Consider the following 21357-nt stretch of genomic DNA (forward strand, 5'->3'; position numbering starts at 1 on the left):
GAATGCCATTTCTATCATTGTCAGGGTCTTTTCACGATTTATCCTACGGTAGTTCAGGTTGCGAAACTTCTGACATGAAGCGGACCCAGTCGGCTTTTAAGCGAAGAAAAGTAAAAGTGTCATCTTGAAGATGCTTAGTGGTTCGATTGTTTCGTGGAGAGTGATCCCTTACGGTCTGCCTGATTTGCTTCCTCGCTTGATGACTTCTTCCTCCAGTTTCCTACAAAATCTGTCTCGCTCTCAAGACCATTCATATATGGGGGTCTCACGTACTGGTCGTACCAGTCAGTACTTACTTCTCCAAGCAAGTCATACTTGTCTATGTAATTATTCAGGGACATATACATCCAGCCCACATCTTCCTCCCAGTGCTCAGTGACGCCATCGTGAAATGGGGTCGGCACTGGTTGGCTCATCTCCTCTGGGGACAATGAGGACTCCCAGTCCCTTGGCAGAATCTTTACGACCGGCATGTCATAACCGGATTGATCCATGGACTCGAGACAGATATCATCCGCAAAGAGGCAATAGTCATACCTGGGCGTGGATGTCGCATAGTGCCAGCCTATGTCTTTCTCCAAATCAGTCGCGCCCGGCCGGAGACGGTCCTTGAGGCTCTTCGGGGACCAGGATTGGAAGTGTTCTCGGACTTGGTGGGACGTGGCTCCGCTAACGTTAGCTACCTATTAGCGACAACAGACTTGACATGGGCGCGTCGCAAAACGTACTAGAGTGCTTTATCGTCGATGACATGAAGATCATGGAATTGTAGTAAATCCTCGCGGATGTAGTATCTGAGAGTCTCTTGGACCTCGCTGCGCAAGGCTTGCACCATACGGTCCCAAGCTGACTGGTGGCCTTGAGAGCATCGATATATCTAGACTTGTGCGTCAGCGTAGCGCACTTTTTGACCATTCTTTCAGAGACATCGAGGAGTATGCCTTACCACTAAACCCCAGATCGAATCGTGAAATTTGGAGCAAGTCATGTGAGATTTGAGACGGTCAAAGTCGATATCACCTGAAAACCCGTCATCCAGATATGTTGTAGGCCGTGCCGAGTTACTGCTCATCATGGCACGAGGACGACGGATCCAACCAGTTTCACCCCACTCTGTTGCTATATGGCGCATGGAGCGTGTCGTTACATCCGTTTTGGTCAAGGATGTGAATAGCGATCTGGAACAGTTATGGGTGGCACTGTATATTTGCCGCAGGGCTCTGCCTCTAGTTGCAATGCGCTGCATCATGGAAGCGATGTTGGTTGCGCAAGAATCTAGCGAAGGCCCTCAATCCTAATAGTACATGAATTGGGGTCATGTATAACACTTCGAAGTCCTCCAATCAGATGTCATCTCACGAAACAACATATTCTGCGTTGCCAGTGCGTCCGTGTCAAGCTCTTTATCTGTTGGCTGTTGTCTCGGCGCATCTCTGTCAAGGGAAACTTTATAGCACTTTTTACAACTCCTCCGTCCAACAAGCAGCCAGTGCTTAATCGGAATTTCATCGCCGTTGATTGGTCAACGGTCATGTGACTTGCCCGGTTAGCTCAATCGGTAGAGCGTGAGACTCTTAAGAGGGACACACGTTCTGATACAATCTCAAGGTTGCGGGTTCGACCCCCGCATTGGGCTTTTCCTATAAAACAACGATTCGAGCTTTGGCTGTCTTTCTTTTTTGCTATTTTTGCACATATATTCAGAATTCTGTACATGTATTGATCGTTCAGTTTGATATGTGCTTGTATAGTTCTATTTCTTCAGGGCAGCGGTACCCAACAAGCGGTTCACGTTCTACGTTCCCGGCCGCCGGATACTCATAGTGTGTTTTATCAACAGCGTTCATCTCGCACCTTATTGCTGCTTTATTCGCCTATCTAAAGGCAAGAACCGAAGTGCTGTCAAAGTTATTTTAGAACTATCTCTAAATCTCACGCAATTGCCGAGTTTCTGACACCACTTATAACTAAGCACAATTTCCAGAACTTTTAACGGCTGTACTACATCAAGTAACAGCTCAGGCCATTAAACTCCACATCATAGCAAATGTCGCAACAACGGAGAGATCCTTTCAACATACTACTATAGAAAAAGAAATGCGTCCTACAACGACGCGATGGTAACTTACACTAGACTTCATTGACAACTGCACCACTCACTAAGGCATCCAATTAGGCAAGATAGGATTTCCCTAAACGGTCCGTGGGGGTCACTCAAAAGCCTATAATTCAAGTATCTTGGCAGCGACAGGCAGTTCTTGCGGTGAGCAACGTTCAATACCTCACCATATCATGTTCTCATCGGAATCATCTGACTCGTCGAGTTGTAAGCGAGCCCATATATAGTTGACCAACATAATTGGGGAGCCAAACTCAGCGCCAATGTGTTGACTGATCTCATTTGCAATAGTTCCTGTAAGTAGCTTCAGCATTTGGCAGTTCGCCCCACAGCCTTGGTGAATTTACACGAATCACAACAAGACTGTTCCTTGATCCTTTCTAAGAATTCTTTACCGGTATTTCGAGCCTCATTGTGGTGACGTGCCATTCGGCCCGGCTCTCAGTACCCCAGATTTGAGAAATTCCACCAACCATAACGCTCAGACCTGCAGCTCTTCATTTTCGGGGGCCTTCCGATTCGCCATCCAGAAGCTGGGGAAAAGCCAAGGCCTCGGAAATGTCTAGAGTGCGAGGAGGCAATGCAACAATGGCGGATACTTTTGCGGGTTGTCTCTGTAACTCTCAATCAAGGTTATTTGGGTTCCTTGTTCTTTATATATCCAAGCTCTTTCCCTATGCGCCCGGTCGAAGAATGTTGGAAATTCAGTAAGGTTGTTTGCTTAGGCTTTCTTGACACTCGCGCTGTTGTCTCGGGATTCTTCCATTCGGTGTAAGACCAGCGCCATCATGGTTCGAGCAACGCAGCTGCTGGCGTGGCTCGCCGGAGTGACGTCCACAGTGAACGCTGCTGCAATTGACATTGTTCCAGAGGCGTAAGTAACTTTCTTTCTTCCTTTTATGTGTGTTTCTACACGATCGAGGAGCATTGATATTGACAACAATTCTAGGCTCACTGCCCGTGACCTCACCGCGTCTCTGGATGTTAGTCTCACTTTCGGCCAATGCCACCCTGTTGTCCGCCACGAGGATTTTTGGATGGAGACAATTAAGCATACAGGCGTGTCTCCATTTCTCAACGATTCTTCATACACAGTCTACCGTAATGTCAAAGATTTTGGCGCAAAGGGCGATGGCAAAACAGACGATACTGCGGCCATTCAAGCGGCGATTGATGGTACGCAGTTACTCAATTCTAACAACAGCCTGCTCTCCAACTAACTCCTTTTCAGCTGGCGGACGATGCTTATGGGGATGTGGCCCGGGAGACCCTCCAGCCAAAACACTCAAGCCTGCGCTAATCTATTTCCCCTCCGGAACTTACAAGATTTCACGAACTCTAAACAGCTACATCTTCACACAACTTGTCGGCAATCCATTAGACAGACCAGTTCTCAAAGCCGATAAGAACTTCTCCGGTCTATACCTCTTGGATACGTTCCCTTCTCCAACGACTTCGCCATTCCCTACAACCATCAATCTCTACTACCAAGTACGAAACTTTGTATTTGATACAACCAGCGTAGATGCCAAATCAACTGTTGCTTGTGTCAATTGGCCTTCTGCGCAGGCCGTGACTCTGAGCTTCAACCACATGAAGATGGCTGAGAACAGCTTACACCAGGGCGTCGTTTTCAACGGAACCACTGGCGGCGGCGGCGGCTCTGCTACTTTCATGGGAGACTTGGAGTTTACTGGAGGCAACATCGGTGTAAGTTGGCAGCTTATCTTTGCAAACGCCATAATCTCGGCGTGTATTGACAATGGTTAACATTTATTGTACGAGTAGATCCGATTAAACAACCAGCAGTATGCCATGCGCGCACTGACTTTCAACAATGTCAAGACCGGAATACAAATTGACCACATTTTCACTCTATCCCTCCAGGGCGTCAAGTTCAACAATGTCAATGTTGGTGTCAATTTTACCGCGCCGCCAAATAACTCTGTCGGATCGGTCATCCTGATTGATTCAGAGGCCACCTCCACTGGCAAGGTTGTTGTATCGCAACACACTGAAAACGCAGATGGCTCCCTAATTATTGAGAACCTCAAACTCAACCGCGTCGACCACGCTGTCGCTGATACGCATGGCAATTCTGTCCTTGCAGGATCAACTCGCTCTACTACAATCAAGTCCTTTATCCAAGGCACTGTGTACAGAGATCAGACCACCGGCAAATACCTGGAGAGCAGCGGCTCACTTTCGCGCCCCCAAGCTCTTGTAGACTCCAGCGGCGCTTACTGGACCAAGTCACGACCTCAGTACGAGCAGTACGGCTCTGGCTGCTTTTCCAGTGTCCGGGACTTTGGTGCCACGGGAGATGGAAAGACGGATGCCACCAAGGCGATCAATGCTGCACTCAAGGCTAATGCCAACCGAAGGATCACATACTTTCCTGCTGGAAACTATCGCGTCAGTGGCACCATCCACGTCCCCGTTGGATCCAGAATTGTTGGCGAGGTCTGGTCTACCATTAGTGGTAAGTTCAAATTCTAGATCAAGGCATATGGAATAAAATACCTAACAAATCTATCTCTAGCATACGGAAGCGCATTTGAGGATGAGAAGAACCCTCAGGTTGTCTTCCAGATGGGCACCACCGGATCCCGTGGCTTTATAGAAGTGAGCGACATTGCATTTGACGTAGCAGATGTCCTTCCCGGTGCCATTCTGGTCGAAAACAACGCAGCTGGATTCAGACCAGGCGATGTTGGCCTTTGGGACTCACATTTCCGCGCCGGTGGCACAATCGGCTCTGCCGTTGAAACCAAGTGCCGCTCTTATCCCCAGTCCCCGATCGATCAGTGCAAAGCCGCCTTCTTGTTTCTGCATCTCAAGTCTAGCAGCCAAACCTACCTGGAGAGCGTCTGGGGCTGGTCTGTCAACCGTGATCTCGATGGTCTCAGCGGTGCTACCAACGGAACCAGCCAGTCTGTTGCCGTGGGCCGAGGCCTTCTTGTGGAATCCAAGCTCGGAACGTGGCTCGTAGGTACAGCGTTTGAGCACAATGTTCTTTACCAGTATCAGTTTGCCGGCGCGCAAAATGTACAAGCTTTGATGGCGCAAACAGAGACTGTCTACTGGCAGCCTGCACCAGCGGCTCCCTCTCCCTGGACGTAAGTTTTATATCCATTCTCATCATATCTACAGCTTTAGATGACTAATTATTACACTACCTAGACCTGATGCCCGATACTCTGACCCTGATTACTCCAACTGCGATGGAAGCTCGATCCAGTGTTTCATGGGCTGGTCTCTCCGTGTCGTAGGAGGCAGTGATATGACCTTTTACGGCTTGGGCTTCTGGCAAGTAAGTTTACTCATTCATACCACCATGTCCAGCATTGAACAAAACATTAACCGAACGCGACAGTTCTTCAACGGCCTCAACGGCGTTTCAGGCCCATACGCTCAAGACAACATTGTCTCTATCGAGGGCCAACCGAAGCGGCTGAAGATTTTCAACCTCGGCACGCACTTGGTGAAGAATATGGTGACTGTGAATGGCGAGGCTGCGGCGCTGAGTGCCGATAATAAGGGTGGATGGGGCGGTCTTATTGCTGCCTATCTACCGTTTGCTTAATGCCCTTGATGAAGATGATAATTTATAGAGACAAAATGTCATTCTCTTGATTTAGATTAGCCATCATGGACTCTATGGAATGAATTGTCAAAAAATGTATATGAACATGAATCTTACAATCGCTAGCTCATATTCACCCCATGTGCCAAATGTCGTGATGTATAAGTTTTACTCTAGGTACCATCTACCTATCACGATCTAGTTAAGATCGGCTACGGAGCTCATGGAACTGCTTGGTAAATCCACGGCATACGCGATAAAGAACGTGCTTACATAGCTGTACATGTAGGCAAGACGAATTACTATTGAACGCGGCCACAGTAAGTATATGTAGGCAGGCTACATTATCCGATGGACCCAGAACCTCCTTTGAAAACACGATTGAAGCACGAAAAAACAACATGTATTTCGGTAATTGTTTCCCTTGCTTATATCAGCTTTTATCTTCAATGCCCCTTTCCTAGCCTCCGCTTACTAACAGCTTCTCCTGTGGCCCATTCTTTATCCTAGCAGTTCCTGCATATTTCAGGGAGGCTTCGGAATGCTTATTGGGGCTGTCACCAAGTCTTTTGAGTTCATCACCGCAGCCCTTATGGTGAAATCGGGTTTTATAGACCCCGGGATGCCGCCACCCGACGATCCTCGAGCTGCCTTACCCCAGTCGGGGCCTTTCCAAAAGGAGCCGTACTACCCAGACGAAGGATCATTGCGGGGCAAGCTGAACAACGAGATGCTCCCTGAAGGAAATGCCGATTGGGTTTGGGGTAGAGATGTTAGGTGCCGTCGATGGAATTTCCCTTACCTCCCTATTTAATACCAAGCTTCAACTTTTGTACGTCACTGAGTACAATTGATATGTGGCCGATTGTTCAGATACTGCTACACAGATATACATAGCATGATGCTGGCCTCTTCAAACACGCAGAGCAAGCTGCTTGCTTTCCAAGCCTTGGCCGCTACTGCATTTGCGATCAATCCAGGCTGGATATTTCATCCTCAGACGAATGGGTTTACATCTGGCGGGCTAGTGAGTCTTATAGCCACTCAATCCGTCTCCTGTTCCACGACAGGACATCTTCTGACATCTGTATGACGAGCTGGACAGGGCAACTATCCGACGCCGTATAACTTGTCGACTTCACAAACAAATCACAAGCTTGCCTCGACTGGCGGTTCCTTCTGGAGCTCCTCCTTCATCCATGGCTCAAACGGCCGAGACTACCTCGTCGTTTCCAACGCGGTAGCCGAATTGCCTGTGGGCGGCGGTACCCTTGTCGATGTATACCGAGCTTCAATTCTCGATCTAGAAGACACGTCTCAGTATTCGCAATACGCCCGCCTTACAGCCTTAGCACAGACATATGGCCCCACCGGTATTCTCAACTTCACGGTTCCGGGCTTTGCGTTCCAATCCACCAGCAGAACAGATCCTCTCTCTGGCATACGAATTTTCAGTAACATCGCGGACGTTGACTTCGATCTCACTTTTGATCTGTCTTCTCCTCCGATCCTCAACGCCGGCACTGGCACATTCCAGGTTGGAGGAGAAACTGGTTTCCAATGGTCCATGCCGGCTGGCAAAACAACAGGCTGGATATCAGTCAACGGCACAAAAGTCAACGTCGACGCAAGCCGCTCTTTAACATGGTACGATCGACAGTGGGGAGTTTTCCCCTCAGACTTCTCTTGGTTCCAGGTTCATATTCCGGGCCAGGCGTCTGATGGGACTGAAGACGAACTCTACTCCATCTGGGCATGGAACGACCCTATCAACGGCAACAAGCAGTTCGCGACGCGCCGAACAGGCGAGCGAGCAGAGCAGATTGTTTTGCCCGTTACCGAAAAGATATCATCCAACAGAACCTTTACGTCGCCCGCAACTGGTGTCACTTACCCTCTCGACTGGACCATTGCCATTCCGGGCGGACCGGAGCTGTATCTGTCCAGCATCAGGCCTGATCAAGAAATCCAGACCGCAGGTGTTCCGGTAGTTTCTTACACTGGGTTTCTCAATGCCGTGGCGAAGTATCCCGGGGGCCGCACAGTTCCAGCATTTGCCGTGATTGAGTCTCTTTAGATACCCAAGATACAAAAAGCTACTACTATAGAAAAAAGGTGGATATCATATCCACGGGAAGGGCACTATATACAATCGGCTATTGTAGGGCGGATCTGCGGTTTTCTTAGAAGACATCAATGTTCATCAGATAGTCTACAATGTCAATAGCTTTTAATGTTAATCCGTATACTTTCATTAATTTATAACATGGCAGCTGTAGCAAGGCGAGATTGCATTTGCACTTCCGTGTCGGGCTCTCAGGGCCCACCGCGCTCTTCGAACCAAGCAATATAGTTGGTTCATGAATTTCCTCTTACGGGTGCCTATCGCAGGTCATGGCTTACACTAAAAGCCTTTTGTTTTTGGTATTCCGTGCTTGCCGTCGAGTTTGTGCCGCCATTGGGTATATAGGCTTGCTTATGAAAGAAAAAAAAAGAGGGAAAAAAAAGGGCTGTCAAATCTTTCAAGATCCTTTCCTCAGGCGCAGCAGCCATTGCTTCCGGTCGTGGCAACTATTAAAATCGAATCGAGTTGCTGTATTACGAAGACGGTAATCACGAGCCTTGGAGACTGAATTCTATGGCCACGCGTTTGATGATGTCGGTGGCAACGATTGACTTTGTGGCACAGCCTTCCATCTATGCTTAAGAAGACTGCATCTGCATCTCCCTACAAGCCTTTTGATCTCGCTTCTCTCTCATTCACTTTCACCCATCTCAGTCAGTAAGTACTGCTCAACATTTGAAGCAGTACAATTCGCAGTCATGATGACAATATCACTTTGTTGAGCCTGCAGTCCTACCTCGGTAACCTTTGGACCAGTTGATGCGGGGGCTTATAGTCCATTAAGAAGCAGTCTGTCGATACAACATACCCGCCATCACTATCGCAGACCGTGAAATAAGTCGAATCAAAAACTATTACCCTCATGGAACTGACGGTTGCTGCAATGGGCCACCTGATGCGTTTATGTGATCGTGGGCTTCGATGATTTGTGACCGCTGGGCTGCCATGAACATGCAGCCGGCAGCTCCGGAACGGCTCTCACCCTCCTCCGGATGAGAGAATTTCTCAAATGCAACCCTTCAGAGGCAAGAGGTATCTATCAATGACTCGTAAGAGCAATCATGATCAGATTCAAGTTTGCTCATGGAAGCTAATGAGACCAAGCACGTTTTGTTAGCCATTGCGGCAGCCGATGCCCGCTCCAGCCGTTGCCGCTAACACTTGCGATTTCACGATCCGGCAAAAAGGTAAAGACTTAGTCAACATTATCGCGAAGTTGTTGACTAATGATCGGTAGCGGCAGTTTTTGAGTCTACTCAGCGAAAAAGAACAGAAAGGTGGCACGATCACAGTGCCTACATGAGCGTGTAGGTATTACTGCATTGTGCCTGGGCAACGCTACTGTGAATGGGCGAGCTTCGCATTTAGTTGCAGTGGTCAATGAGCATCTCAAAGGAACAAACTGTCGAAGTCTTTGGCTGATATTGATTCTTCTCTCACGTTTTGCGTTGATTGGTATGACGTCGTCAACGTAACCGCATTGGCTGATATTTCGGAAAAAGAAAAGATTCTGCTCACATCCCGATCCCGACCTCCACCGAGCCGCCTTCCGAAAATTGTCTGTCATCAATCTCACCTTGGAAACAAACAAGAAAAAAAAACTATCGAACAACACCAATCCCGAACTGCAAACCACCTCCGATATGCGGCATGCATGCGGCGTGGACCAAGCGATTGCTTCGGGACTTCCGCACTTACAAGCCGGGCAGGATTGCTATCTCTTCTAGTCAACCAGGCGAAGCTTCACGCGACTCTACTCGCAGCCCAGCAGAGCATGATGAAGAATCGGAAAACATTCGGACTGTTCCTCAGTAAGGCGCTTAGCGCTGGGCGAAATTGGCTGACCCTGGTTAGCTGGTTAGCTGGTTAACAGCGTCACACACTCACAGATGAATTACATACAGCCTGCCATTGGAGAGAATTCGCGACCCCGAGATTTACCGAGCCGGTTAGAGGTGTATCGCCCATTATGCATGCAGCCAGATCAAGCATTCTTCTCCTCATTGGGGTCCTCGTTGCTCTGTGCCTCGTGGGTGGCTGGACGGATGGCAGCGAGTTAACCGAGGAAATCGCCCATCCCTGCATGGCTCTCGGTTAAGAAGCAGCACAATACAACGGCAAAAGCCTAGCCTGATGCGAAGCTCCAGGGCCTTGACACCCAATCCAGCTAAGATTTCAGGTGCACAAAGCACCCAGTTGTGAGGTGCTAATGCACGACGACTGCCGGAGGTCCCGGCGCCGGCAGATGGCCCAATGCCAGAACCATTTTGCATCGTTCGGCATTGGGAGAGTGGCATGCTATGACGTCGTTTTGCTGGATTGCTCTGATTTGTTTTTTTTTTCCCTCTCACTGCAAGGCGAATCATCAGACGACATCGAGCCGATGGATGGGATTGCACGGCGCGATGGCCGAGGGTATCAGGACGAGATGGTTGTCGAGATTTGTTATAAAAAAGGTCGTGCGCTCCGCGTATCTAGATGTTGTTTTAGCTACTCAGCATCAGCCTCAACAGCCTCTTCTGCATTCAAAGCATCGAGCTTAATACATATAGAAGCATCTTGATACCCAACTCTTAATAACTTATATATACCCCAAAAGCATCGTTTCCAGCTCCGGACAGCAGCATCTGCTTAATACTCAATACCTAATACACATCAGCATCACTTATACCCCAAACATCAACCATTAATCTTATCAAAATGTTCGGCACTCTTGAGCACGCCACCCTGCGATACATCGCCTTCGCCAACCACTTGATGGTTCTCATTTCTTCCATCATTGTCACTGGTCTTGCCTCTTGGTTCCTTGCCAAGTATGACTACCGCGGCGTCGACATTGTCTACCAGGAGGTCATTGTATGTCGGCTCTACTCATCAACATCACTGCCTCAAACTGTAAACTAACAATTTCTCTTTCTAGGCCGTCATCACTCTGGGTTTCTGGCTCATTGGCTCAGTCCTTCCTTTGATTGGCCGATACCGCGGATACCTGGCTCCTCTTAACCTGGTCTTCTCTTACCTCTGGCTCACTTCCTTCATCTTCTCTTCTCAAGACTGGAGCAGCGGCAAGTGTGGCTTCGGCAAGCCTGGCCAGGGACACTGCTCTCGCAAGCACGCCATTGACGCCTTCAACTTCCTTGCATTGTAAGTGTCTCTATAAATGCATCTGCCACTATAAACAGGCATTTGACTAACATCCACATTCACAGCTTCTTCCTTTTGGCCAACACCATCGTTGAGGGCATCCTCCTCCGCGCTGAGTACGCCAACAAGGCTGCTGCTGCTCCCATCGATAAGGAGCTTGCTTCTGGCGCCAACAACGCTTAAGCAGCCACACCAAAACTCCTACATAATTTGAGAGTAGCAGCGGCGAGCTCCGCTCCTCTACACCACCAGTCAACCCGTGAACACCTACAGATGTCTGTGCGAGCACGAGCATCTGGGGCAGCCAGAAACGGTTACAGCGATTTGCAAATAGAGTGATACCAGACTAGAAAAAAATTGGCGAGATTTTGAGTAGTGGAGTGCATGGAGAAAAATGGATGGTCCCCCATATTAATGAGGTTGCGAACGGATGGGAATATGGAGTAATGATAGATAGATTCGGTCGTTAAATCTACTTTAGTCTTTCGTTAATGATAAATGATACCTTATACCTCAAACAAATTGTGTATTTCAAGAAAGTTGGTGTTTGACTCTAGAACTCTCTACAATAGAATCATGGAATGATCATCATACGACCGGCTATCAAAAGTTGGATTTCTTAGTCGCAATACCAAGCGACAGTCATATTGCGGAGCCAGGGAGATCGTCAAACTTCTGACCCACAATGAACACCTGACAGTTCTTAGTCTCGCTTCACGGCAAATGCTACTCTTTGAGTTGGATGTCGCGGATCAAGCAATTCGCTAATAATGAAGCTGCAACTGGGGTGGAGATCAGCAACTTCATTGGCTTGGGGTCATAACATCCGGCGATGCATAAACACTCCGGGATCTTCGGAGGGATATTCTATGCTAATGGTGTTCCTTTGAATGACAGAATGCTCATGCTACCAGATGCGTACGTTAGGAACAGCCCCAAGTCAGTTTATTTATATGTGCTCATGAGATTGAAACTGAGAATTAAAGTGGATGGTGATGTGAAATGGAGTTACGAAAATCCAGCCATTGGAATCTATGAGTATAATAAGATTGTTTCATGTCGCTATAAGCTACTTGCTAGGAGCCAATTATATAAAGAATCAGGCATCGATAAGAAGCCCAATTTTAATATTTCTTTGCATATCACGCTGGTGAGGACACCCAACCGCTACCTAAATTACCGAGATTATTAATCTATCATGATTTTTAACATGCCAAAAGCCTAGAGACTATATCTATGTACGACCAAATAAAGAATTCTTATTTATTCAATATCTTGTGATGTTCTCAGTCTACTGCAGGGTAATTAAGACGAGGAGAACGCGGAGATACAAAGAGACGCCCACTTTTCAATAATTAATGGACAGCCAATCAGCTATTGGGCTAATTCCTAGCTCATTGAGTGTCACTCTCAAAAGTGAGTTAATGGGGCAAGTCCGATTTCTAATTGCAGGTAGCACTCGGCATAAGACACACCGAAGATCAGCTGTTTCCAATCACATATCACACGAATTCAACGAATCGCAATCAATCTCGGTGTGGAATCATTACAGGTCACACAATGGTGCATAGAAGCGTAGCATTGGGCTAAAAACGCTGCATGTAATCGCCGCCGAGTTCTGGTGACAGCCACTTCCCATATCATCCCGATGCGGTAATTCGTCTATTTTCTTCATTTGAACGATCACATCTTCCAAATCACATATACGCAGTGGAGATATGCGTGGAGGTGCTTAGCATAACATAGAAGCTAGCATTTGAAGCTTTGCAAATCTGTCGTCGTCTTGAATCAAGGTGCGCTTACAACCTTGGGCTCAATGCCGACCGTATGCTTGGTTCCCGCGAAAGGAGCCATCTCTCAAAATGGTATCTAGGAGTTGAGGCATCAATGCTTTGTTTCTCTCGTCATATCATCCAGCCTATGAAGCACTTAAAGAGGGCCAACCCTACTACTAATGTAGTGAATAAAACGTAGTCTATTCAGATAGATGTTCTTCATTATGCGTCAAGTTCTCATTTTTTTTACTGTTTCTCATCCAATTGGGCGGTGACTAAGCGAATCAGGCACTACAATCTTTTGGACTATGATGACTTGCAGTCGATAGCTTGGGGAAGAATCGACAGGCCTTTGCCGTTTTAGACATGTTCAAAAACAATGACATCCAGTTGTTACCAAAATCCCGGATATGGATGAATCTATCAAAGAATGTAGAATTTTATTGTGCCTGGTGCCGAAGAGGCCACCATATCTAATTTGTAATGTAGTTAGTTGGCAGGCGGTAACACTGCCGACTATGTTTATTTATTTCCAGGTACAATATCTTGGCTGACTGCAAAGGCTTCATCTATACGCGATTATTATAGCTCGACTCTACATCTATATAGCCTGTTCACAACAGTTCTTCATTTGTAATTTGATCACTAAGAGGAAGTCTACTACCTTCAATTTTACCCTTTATAGACAGTGGTCAGTCTAATACAAGTACACTAAGCTCATCCTCTCGTTTCACGGCGAAACAGCGCAGTCCTAGCTTGATGCGGCGGTCTTTGTCATCAATATGTAATACAGACATCTCTATAAATCAGAGCTCAAAAGCAACTATGGGTGGCGGATATATGGCCGATCCCCAAACCTCCGCTTAGTCAGAAACGCGCGCGAGCTGCCAACTTGCTCCATACCCACGGCCCCTCGCATCGCAAAGTCTATACGGTAATTAGAAGAAGTGCAAAAGAAATTAATTTTACTATTGCTAATTGAAGAAGAAAATGACACAGTTGAGGGGTAGCATAAAAAGCACGCAGCTGGTACTACTTCAACAATGCTGGGCGGATAAGGGCACTTAACGGATGTCTGTAAGCCGACTCTCTTACTCCGTAGTGCGCCGTCAAAAAAGGTAAAGAAATAGTCCAGGTTCCGCGGAGTGCAACATTGTGCTAGGCTTCGTAAGAATTTATAAATATAGACGGAATCATTGGATCCCCTTAAAACCTAATTTTTCCGCAGTGAATTGGGGCAAAGCTCAAGGTACCAGCCATAAATTCCGGCGTTCAATATTAAAAGTCTATTGTTTTCTAACACAAGAGGGAGGGTTTCAGTGGAGTCATGTTCGATGCTATGGCTTTCGTTACATTGCATCCCTTGTCTCACCAATTAGACAGGCTCGTCAGGGTTATTATAGAAGCTGAGCTTCGGCTACCTAGCCGTTATAGGAAATGCTACAACTCTGATCTGCTCCAAGGTTGGGAAAGGGCATCAAACCTAGCTCTATCAGTGATGTGTAACGGTATGTCATGCCCTGACGCAAAGTGGGTTGTTCTCTTATCTACTACACCTCCAAAGAAAAATAATTGGGCATTGGGTGAGTGGAGGATAGGAAACAATAAGTCTTTCATGTATGTATTCTATGTATATGTAGTAGACTTACAGCAGTCTATAACGCTGAGAATCTATATAACATCAACAAGCTCTCAACTTCCTAATTTGCTAAGTGTTAACAAACAGCATGGCAAGCATTAGACGGCTTCGCCCGTAATGTGGGTTCAACGCGGATTTAGCAAACGCCGACTTCATGAGTGGCTCCCGATCTGCGAAATCAGGGTGTACGCACGTCCTCTGCCACATCATTGTCGCTCGGGAGCGGACCTCATGTGCCGGAAAGACAACGGCCACCGTCTCAGCTAGACAGATTTGATATCGCGCGAGATTATGCTCAATGCTGCCTACCATAGCTACGAGCTTGCATAGAAACTCGTACTACCATGGAACTCCGACGCTGACTTTGTACTACATCCCTTCTAAGGGCGGGAACTCCGTTCGTCGGATCGGGTCTCTTCCATTCTATCGTGTTCCACTAAGACAATATTGAGCCCTGCAGATGGCCACAGACCTATTGACGTCGGAGTTACACTATTGTCCGACATTGCGCTGGGCTTGGAATGCTTGTGTGTTGTACACATGTCATGTCCTCGCACAAACTTTTTATATATGCTGTTGATCTATATATATGAGACATGGACTTCCTCTTCACTTACTCTTCACTCAGATATCTTCATCCTCAACACTCAAGAACGAGAAATCGCATCAAAAGCATACAAATTGGAACATTAAAGCCCTTCTTTTTCACACATTGCGCCATTATTACACAAAATGACAAACAAACCGTTCAAGGTAGTGATAGTCGGCGGTGGTACGCAATTTTCCACCTTACACACTAACTTCAAGCTCCATCAACTAACTCTTTCAACAAGGTCCTGTGGGGTTAATAGCCGCGCATGCCTTGTACAAGGCGGGCATGGAGTTTATTGTCCTCGAAAGAAGCCGCCAAATCGCACTGGACGTGGGCGCCAGTCTAGTATTAGCACCAGCCAGTTTGCGAGTTCTTCATCAGCTTGGCTTACTCGATCAATTACGGGATACTTATTCTGAGATCAGCCATAAGAAATGTTTTACTCCAGATGGCCAACTGTGGAAGGATAACCCCGATGCTTTTTGTGAGGGGAAGAAGAAGTAAGAACTCTCTCGTGCATCTCGACAACTTGCCAAGTATCAAATGGTCTAACTCAAGGTTTTAGCCACGGCGGTGTACCTTCTTCCTTTCACCGTGCAGAGCTTGTCCAGTCTCTCTATGATCAGCTGCCTGAAGAGCTCAAGCCCCATGTTTTTACTAACAAGAAAGTCAAGGACGTTCAGACTGACGAAAACGGGGTCAAAGTCTTCTGTGAGGATGGAAGCGTTTATGCGGGCGACCTGGTACTTGGCGCAGACGGCGTGAACAGCAACACTCGACAAGTCATGAGAAAACTCGCATTGCAAGCAAACCCAAATGCCGAATGGGACCCTGAGCTTCCATACACGTCCACCTATCGGTGCATGTGGGCTAGTTTTCCCAGACCTACAGCTCCTGGGCAAGGCTTTGAAACACAGACCAAGGACAAGTCCATCATGTATCTTAGCGGCAAGGAACGCAGCTGGATATTCCTTTATGAGAAATTACCGGAGCCGACCAAGGAGCGATCATTCAACACCGATAAAGACGTGCAAGCAATGGCCGACAGATTTGCCGACTACCACATCGATGAAACCCTGACAGTGAAGGACGTCTTTGCTGAAAGGCTGACAAGCGGCATGTCAGATCTGCAAGAGGGTATCTGCAATAACTGGGGCTGGGGCCGCATCGTCCTCGCGGGAGATTCTATCCATAAAGCGTGCCCCAACGCTGGCTTGGGTTACCAAAACGGCATTCAAGACGTTGTGTCGCTGGTCAACCACCTGCGAGAGCTGGTAGCTTCTTCAGGACCCTCGAAACGCCCCGGTGTCTCTTCTCTAGAGGCCATGTACGAAGACTACAAAACTGAGCGCTGGGAATCTCTCGGTCGTGATGCGGTTCTGTCTGCGAGAGTCACACGAATCCACGCTTGGGCGAATATCTGGTACTACTTGGTAGCCCGCTACCTCTTGGTGCCAAACTTTATGGACGGCTTCAGAGACAATTGGCTGGTTGCACCGGCTACCAGTAAAGCTAGAGCTTTCAACTTTTTGGATGCAGAAGAGCCATTTTCTGGGCGCGTTGCTTGGGCGCACCCTTTGAAAAATGTGGTTTAGGGATTCTGCTGATATCTTTCATCGTGACGGGGTGAGGAGGTGAAGACGTCGGGTTGCCACGATTGGTTGCGTAGGGCGCTGTGAGGTGTACAGTTTATTCTCTAGACATACTGTTTTACACAATGTATTTTAATCACTTGCAAACTCATCATCACAAACAAAATATCATATTATAGAAGACACAGCTCCCTAATTCAACGGAAGCCATGGTCTGTCAATCTTTGGGTAGATTTGTATGTATTTACACTTGCAACGGCTTGTTACTATCTATCATGGTGACAATGGAAGCTACTCTCTTATACAAGAGTACAAGAGTACTGCAACTGTATCAATCGCTTTTTCAGATACGTAGAGTTTAATTCATGCTATTTGACTTACTGTTTTGGTGGTCTAACTTGGCTAATGTTGCCCAGAATGATAAATGCGCACGTCTACTAGTTCAAAGGCCGTCAATCGCTGAGAATTGCTGGGAAAATGGTGATTGGAGGATGATGACAGCAAACAAGCGCTATCAAGCATAATCACCATTATGCTTTCCAGAGGACTTCAACTTCTTTAAAGCAGCGCGCCACCAGCTTTTGTCTAACATATGGATTGGATCTACAATCTTTGCCAAATATATGCTGGTCTGACGGTTTAATCTTTTCATCTATTAATTTGACATATTCGTGGCATACAGAAACATGTTGTTACCGAGATCCATTGACACGCTCCAAACCAAAAGCCTCAAAATGGACATGTAGCGCAATTCTTGAAAGAGAAGCCGCCTGAGATGACTTTGAAGTAATGCGTCAAACGGCAGAAAGGTGACCTGAAAGCCCACAAAAGTCTTGCACCAAGGCTGGAATTCTCAACTGAAACATTGGGCTCGGGAGGACGCGATTGTGTTGCCAAAATGGACGGGGGAAAACCCAATTCCATGCCTGTTCCTCGCCTCGAACAGAGTACATGGCTTCACGACAGACTTAAAGTCGACACATACACGCTGCTTTACAGTTCCTATAATCTTTGTTTCGAGGATCCTATAGTCTCGAGGGCGAGACGATGGAGGGAAGCATCTTTGATGGCAATCCTGGCGACCAGCCTGATTTATGCTATTCTCTGAGAAAGGCTATCTGTATTTTCAGACTCCTCCGTACTAGTGGATTCATGAGAAAAATAAAGTTGTGCAGTACTGGGGATAGGCGGTTAGATCTACCCCATCTACGATGCAGCTGCGAATCCCAGCGCAGGCGATTTATAGGCGGGGACGTGGTAGCAGCGATGGAACGCCAGTCTGCAAGATGAATGCGCAATGGAGCAGGGAGCAATGGGACTAAATGCGTGAAATTATGATGGAGAATGCAAATATGGGGATGAATGCCTACTAGAGAGGGATCACTTAATCAAGATGAATATGCTCTTATTGCCGACAATTTTAAAAGCAACAAATGTGGATTCTGCATAGAGTTTGCGTAAATAGAAATGCTTATTAAATAGTAGCGTTTGGATAGATGACGACCAATCGGGAGCTGCCATATATACTATTTAAGAACTGGATTCTGCGGGAATTACGAGTTGACCAAGTACGTGTGTTTAAGTCGCCTTGAGCTGCATTACCAATCATGTTTCTACGCAGAATTCGGTAGTTGCATGGTTCTTGCACGATTATTGACGAACCATGATTAATTTTAGTGCTGATGCTGAATCTGAACGCGGGAGTTAAATATGACCATAGCGGCGCGGAATTACCTCATGTTTACTTCCGTGCCCGCAGAAGCATACGGCAATAAGGTCATGATTCTAGTGCCTATTATATATGAAGTAATGAAGTAGAATGCAGTAAGTTGAAAAGCCATTCTTCTTGTATATTGATCGACACTCGGTCCAGCTATGTGGTTTACATAGAATCATAGATCAATGCACGTACTGTAGAGCATTGTAATTTTCGCCTTCAAGCGGCTAGGATGACTGTGAATTACCAACATATTAAGCCACATATGTCGCTAGCAGCTACGCGGCCAACATTGCGTGAGCTAGACTTAACGCACCTTTTATCCATGTCCTCGAGAGGGGAAGACGAAAGAGAAGAAACAACAGGGACACTTGGCCATTTGCGAACAGGCAATTGTGGTGGTTTTTATTCAATTTAGTACTGGGTCATCTGAAAAGAACATGATATATTCCACGCTATTCCAGCTATCCTACTGTTATGAGTGTGTCCAATTTTGCGTGACTTCTGCGGCATCGCGCGCAGCCAAATCTAACTGTACCGTGTCTTACTTGTAGGGTACTGAAATCAATCAAATCAACTATAAAAGCTTGCGTATTTAGTCAACAGCCTATACGCGCAACTGACTTGATCACTCAACTGGACAATTTCTATTTGTAAACAAGAGGTCTCGAGCTATAGTTCCAGGAACCCTAATTGTGGCGTTAAGCGGCAACGCAATTGGGCCGACCCGGAATTATGACAGCATCGTCATTACGACATTTCCAGCTGATATGCATGGGCACCTTGGTACAGAGTTACCCAAGACTCGGCCGAGTTACGCCCATCCAACGTGGGTTTTCTAAATAGCTTACATATTTTCTGGCCCTTTTGAACTAGAAGTGCACCTCGGAAGCCAAAGCCTAGTTCATCATTATTAATGTTTGTAAACCAATCATAGAACGTTCAACTAATCATTAATTTCCTGAATAGTAATCAGCAACCGCGTCAAGATCGTAATCGGCCGCGGCTGAAGCTCATGGCGCCGGCGCGGAATCTTCCATAAAGTGGATCCCAGCCATTCCTGCGGACTTTTTTTCAGCAACCTGCGAATTAGAGAAGGCCATTTATGCCCGCTGCGGTGTTACGGAGGATCCGTAAGGCCGCAACTTCTACATGCGTCCGTACCATGGCTGTTCAACGCCACGAAAAAGCCGCGAATAGCTCATGTTGCCTTGGATATAGGAAAAGTCCGAGCGAAGATTAGAAATCTCAGAGTCATTGATGAGAATGAAGATAGTAACAGATGGAAGATTTGAGATTCAATATTTGGAATTTGTAGTAAACTGCTTCGACGGAAGATGGATATAAGGAGTCAAGAAGCAGCAATGTTGTGCTTCTCATCTTCATCTTCAGATTCATTTCAACAAACAATACAATATACAGCTACAAGCAACTCAACTATCAATCAATAACAATCAATCACCTGTGGTTAAATACAAAACATTTACAGAAAATCCACAAACCTACCAAATTATCACCATGGCTGGCGATCTCGTTCTTGTAAGTCCTCATCAACTCCCAAGTCTTGAACATTTTTGAATCCTCCAGTCCCTACACTTAGTCATCATCTTTATTAACAAGCTTATCCCGTTCTAGCTCACTGGCGGCACTGGCATGATTGGCTTCAAAACTCTTGTTGAAGTCCTCAAAGCTGGTTACAAAGTCCGCGCCGCTGTCCGCAACCAAGCCGGCTTTGATCGCATCGCCTCGCTCAAGCCTCTTGCTCCTTATGTCTCAAACCTAGAGAGCATCATCGTCCCCGACATTACTGTTCCCGGGGCTTACGATGAAGCCGTCAAGGGCGTCAAATATGTTGTGCACATTGCTTCTCCACTTGTCCAACCAGTTGATACCGAAGAGGGCTTCCAGTCTGAAGTTATCCAGCCCGCGATTCGGGGCACAGTCAGTATCTTGGAGGCTGCACACAAGGTGACCGGCATTGAAAGAATCGTAATCACTGCCTCCATACTGTCCATTGCTTCTTTCGAGAGCTTGGCTAGCGGAGCCAAGACCGACGGTATGTCACTTCATTTAATCCTGGTTTATGTTTCATATGGTTGTAAGTGAATAGTTGCTTATATGCTTATTAGAGACAACTCGCGCGGTTAACACCGAGGGACCCTATGGTAACCCCGTCAACGCCTACCAAGTCTCTAAAGCTCTAGCTTTCGAGGCCACTAACAAGTTCATCGCCGAGAAGAAGCCTGCTTTCTCCGTAATCAACATCATGCCTGTCTTTGTTGTTGGTCGCGATGACACTGTCACCGACGCATCAAACATCGCCAAGGGCACCAACGGCTTTCTCATGGGCCCTCTCCTTGGCCATGCTCGTGATCAGCCTCTGATTGGTGCTGTCGTTCACGTCGACGACGTTGCTAAGATGCACGTGCAGTCCTTGGACTCGTCCATTGTCAAGGGCAATGAAGATTTCATCGCATTTGCGCCTCCCACAATTGACTGGACCGACTCGTACGAAATCGTCAAGAGACGCTTCCCAGAGGCCTATGCCGATGGCGTCTTCAAATTCGAGTCTATTCCCCGGCCGATCACGGGCCCAGTTAATGTCGATGCATCCAAGTCCGAGAAGACATTTGGCAAGTTCAAGTCGTTCGAGGAGCAGACAGTTTCTGTTGTTGAGCACTATCTGGAGTTGATTGGCCGCAAATAGACGCTTGAGGCGTTGTTGACTTAGGATAGAGCTATCGGCCTACGAGAGTTTTAGAGTTTCTGTTGGAGAGTATATTCAATCAACCCGATATACTTAGACTTATTTAGCGATAAATTTATATCACATGTTTGTTTAATGCTGTGTCTCTACATGAGCTTGACATGGCGGCCCCACCACTTATCTGTCATTATTCCACTACGTAGAGATGAGTGAAGCCTGATGCAGCATAAAGCCAGTCAAAACTTATTTTGAACTACTAAGCGTGAGAGGCAAAGCACTTGAGTAGATAAAAGGCAGTTGATAACTGGATAAATATATACGTGACTTGTATAAAATCGCATAACGCTTGCTTATGTACATT

At 46.9% G+C, this 21357-nt stretch overlaps 5 protein-coding genes across 5 annotated transcripts; 4 read left to right on the forward strand and 1 right to left on the reverse strand.

The window, feature by feature from the left end:
* Positions 1-134: 134 nt before the first annotated feature.
* On the reverse strand, positions 135-1249 carry TGAM01_v204280 (hypothetical protein; the record flags this gene model as incomplete). Its single annotated transcript, XM_024549387.1, has 3 exons — positions 135-669; positions 729-877; positions 947-1249. The coding sequence occupies 3 exons, from the start codon at positions 1247-1249 to the stop codon at positions 135-137; spliced, it is 987 nt and encodes a 328-aa protein (XP_024405851.1).
* A 1658-nt stretch (positions 1250-2907) lies between these two features.
* On the forward strand, positions 2908-5705 carry TGAM01_v204281 (1,3-beta glucanase; the record flags this gene model as incomplete). The annotated part of the gene is made up of 7 exons (XM_024549388.1): positions 2908-2993; positions 3069-3295; positions 3351-3829; positions 3908-4601; positions 4662-5238; positions 5303-5432; positions 5496-5705. The coding sequence occupies 7 exons, from the start codon at positions 2908-2910 to the stop codon at positions 5703-5705; spliced, it is 2403 nt and encodes an 800-aa protein (XP_024405852.1).
* Positions 5706-10530: 4825 nt separating this feature from the next.
* On the forward strand, positions 10531-11157 carry TGAM01_v204282 (hypothetical protein; the record flags this gene model as incomplete). Its single annotated transcript, XM_018808575.1, has 3 exons — positions 10531-10686; positions 10751-10974; positions 11040-11157. 3 exons carry the CDS (start codon positions 10531-10533, stop codon positions 11155-11157), a joined length of 498 nt encoding a protein of 165 aa, XP_018658231.1.
* Positions 11158-15120: 3963 nt separating this feature from the next.
* TGAM01_v204283 (FAD binding domain-containing protein) lies at positions 15121-16575 on the forward strand (the record flags this gene model as incomplete). The annotated part of the gene is made up of 3 exons (XM_018808576.1): positions 15121-15160; positions 15222-15480; positions 15546-16575. 3 exons carry the CDS (start codon positions 15121-15123, stop codon positions 16573-16575), a joined length of 1329 nt encoding a protein of 442 aa, XP_018658232.1.
* A 3232-nt stretch (positions 16576-19807) lies between these two features.
* TGAM01_v204284 (hypothetical protein) lies at positions 19808-20996 on the forward strand (the record flags this gene model as incomplete). The annotated part of the gene is made up of 3 exons (XM_018808577.1): positions 19808-19828; positions 19925-20345; positions 20419-20996. The coding sequence occupies 3 exons, from the start codon at positions 19808-19810 to the stop codon at positions 20994-20996; spliced, it is 1020 nt and encodes a 339-aa protein (XP_018658233.1).
* Positions 20997-21357: the final 361 nt, after the last annotated feature.

Source organism: Trichoderma gamsii, assembly GCF_001481775.2.
Source record: "Trichoderma gamsii strain T6085 chromosome Unknown Scaffold_12.2, whole genome shotgun sequence".
Classification (NCBI taxonomy): domain Eukaryota; kingdom Fungi; phylum Ascomycota; class Sordariomycetes; order Hypocreales; family Hypocreaceae; genus Trichoderma; species Trichoderma gamsii.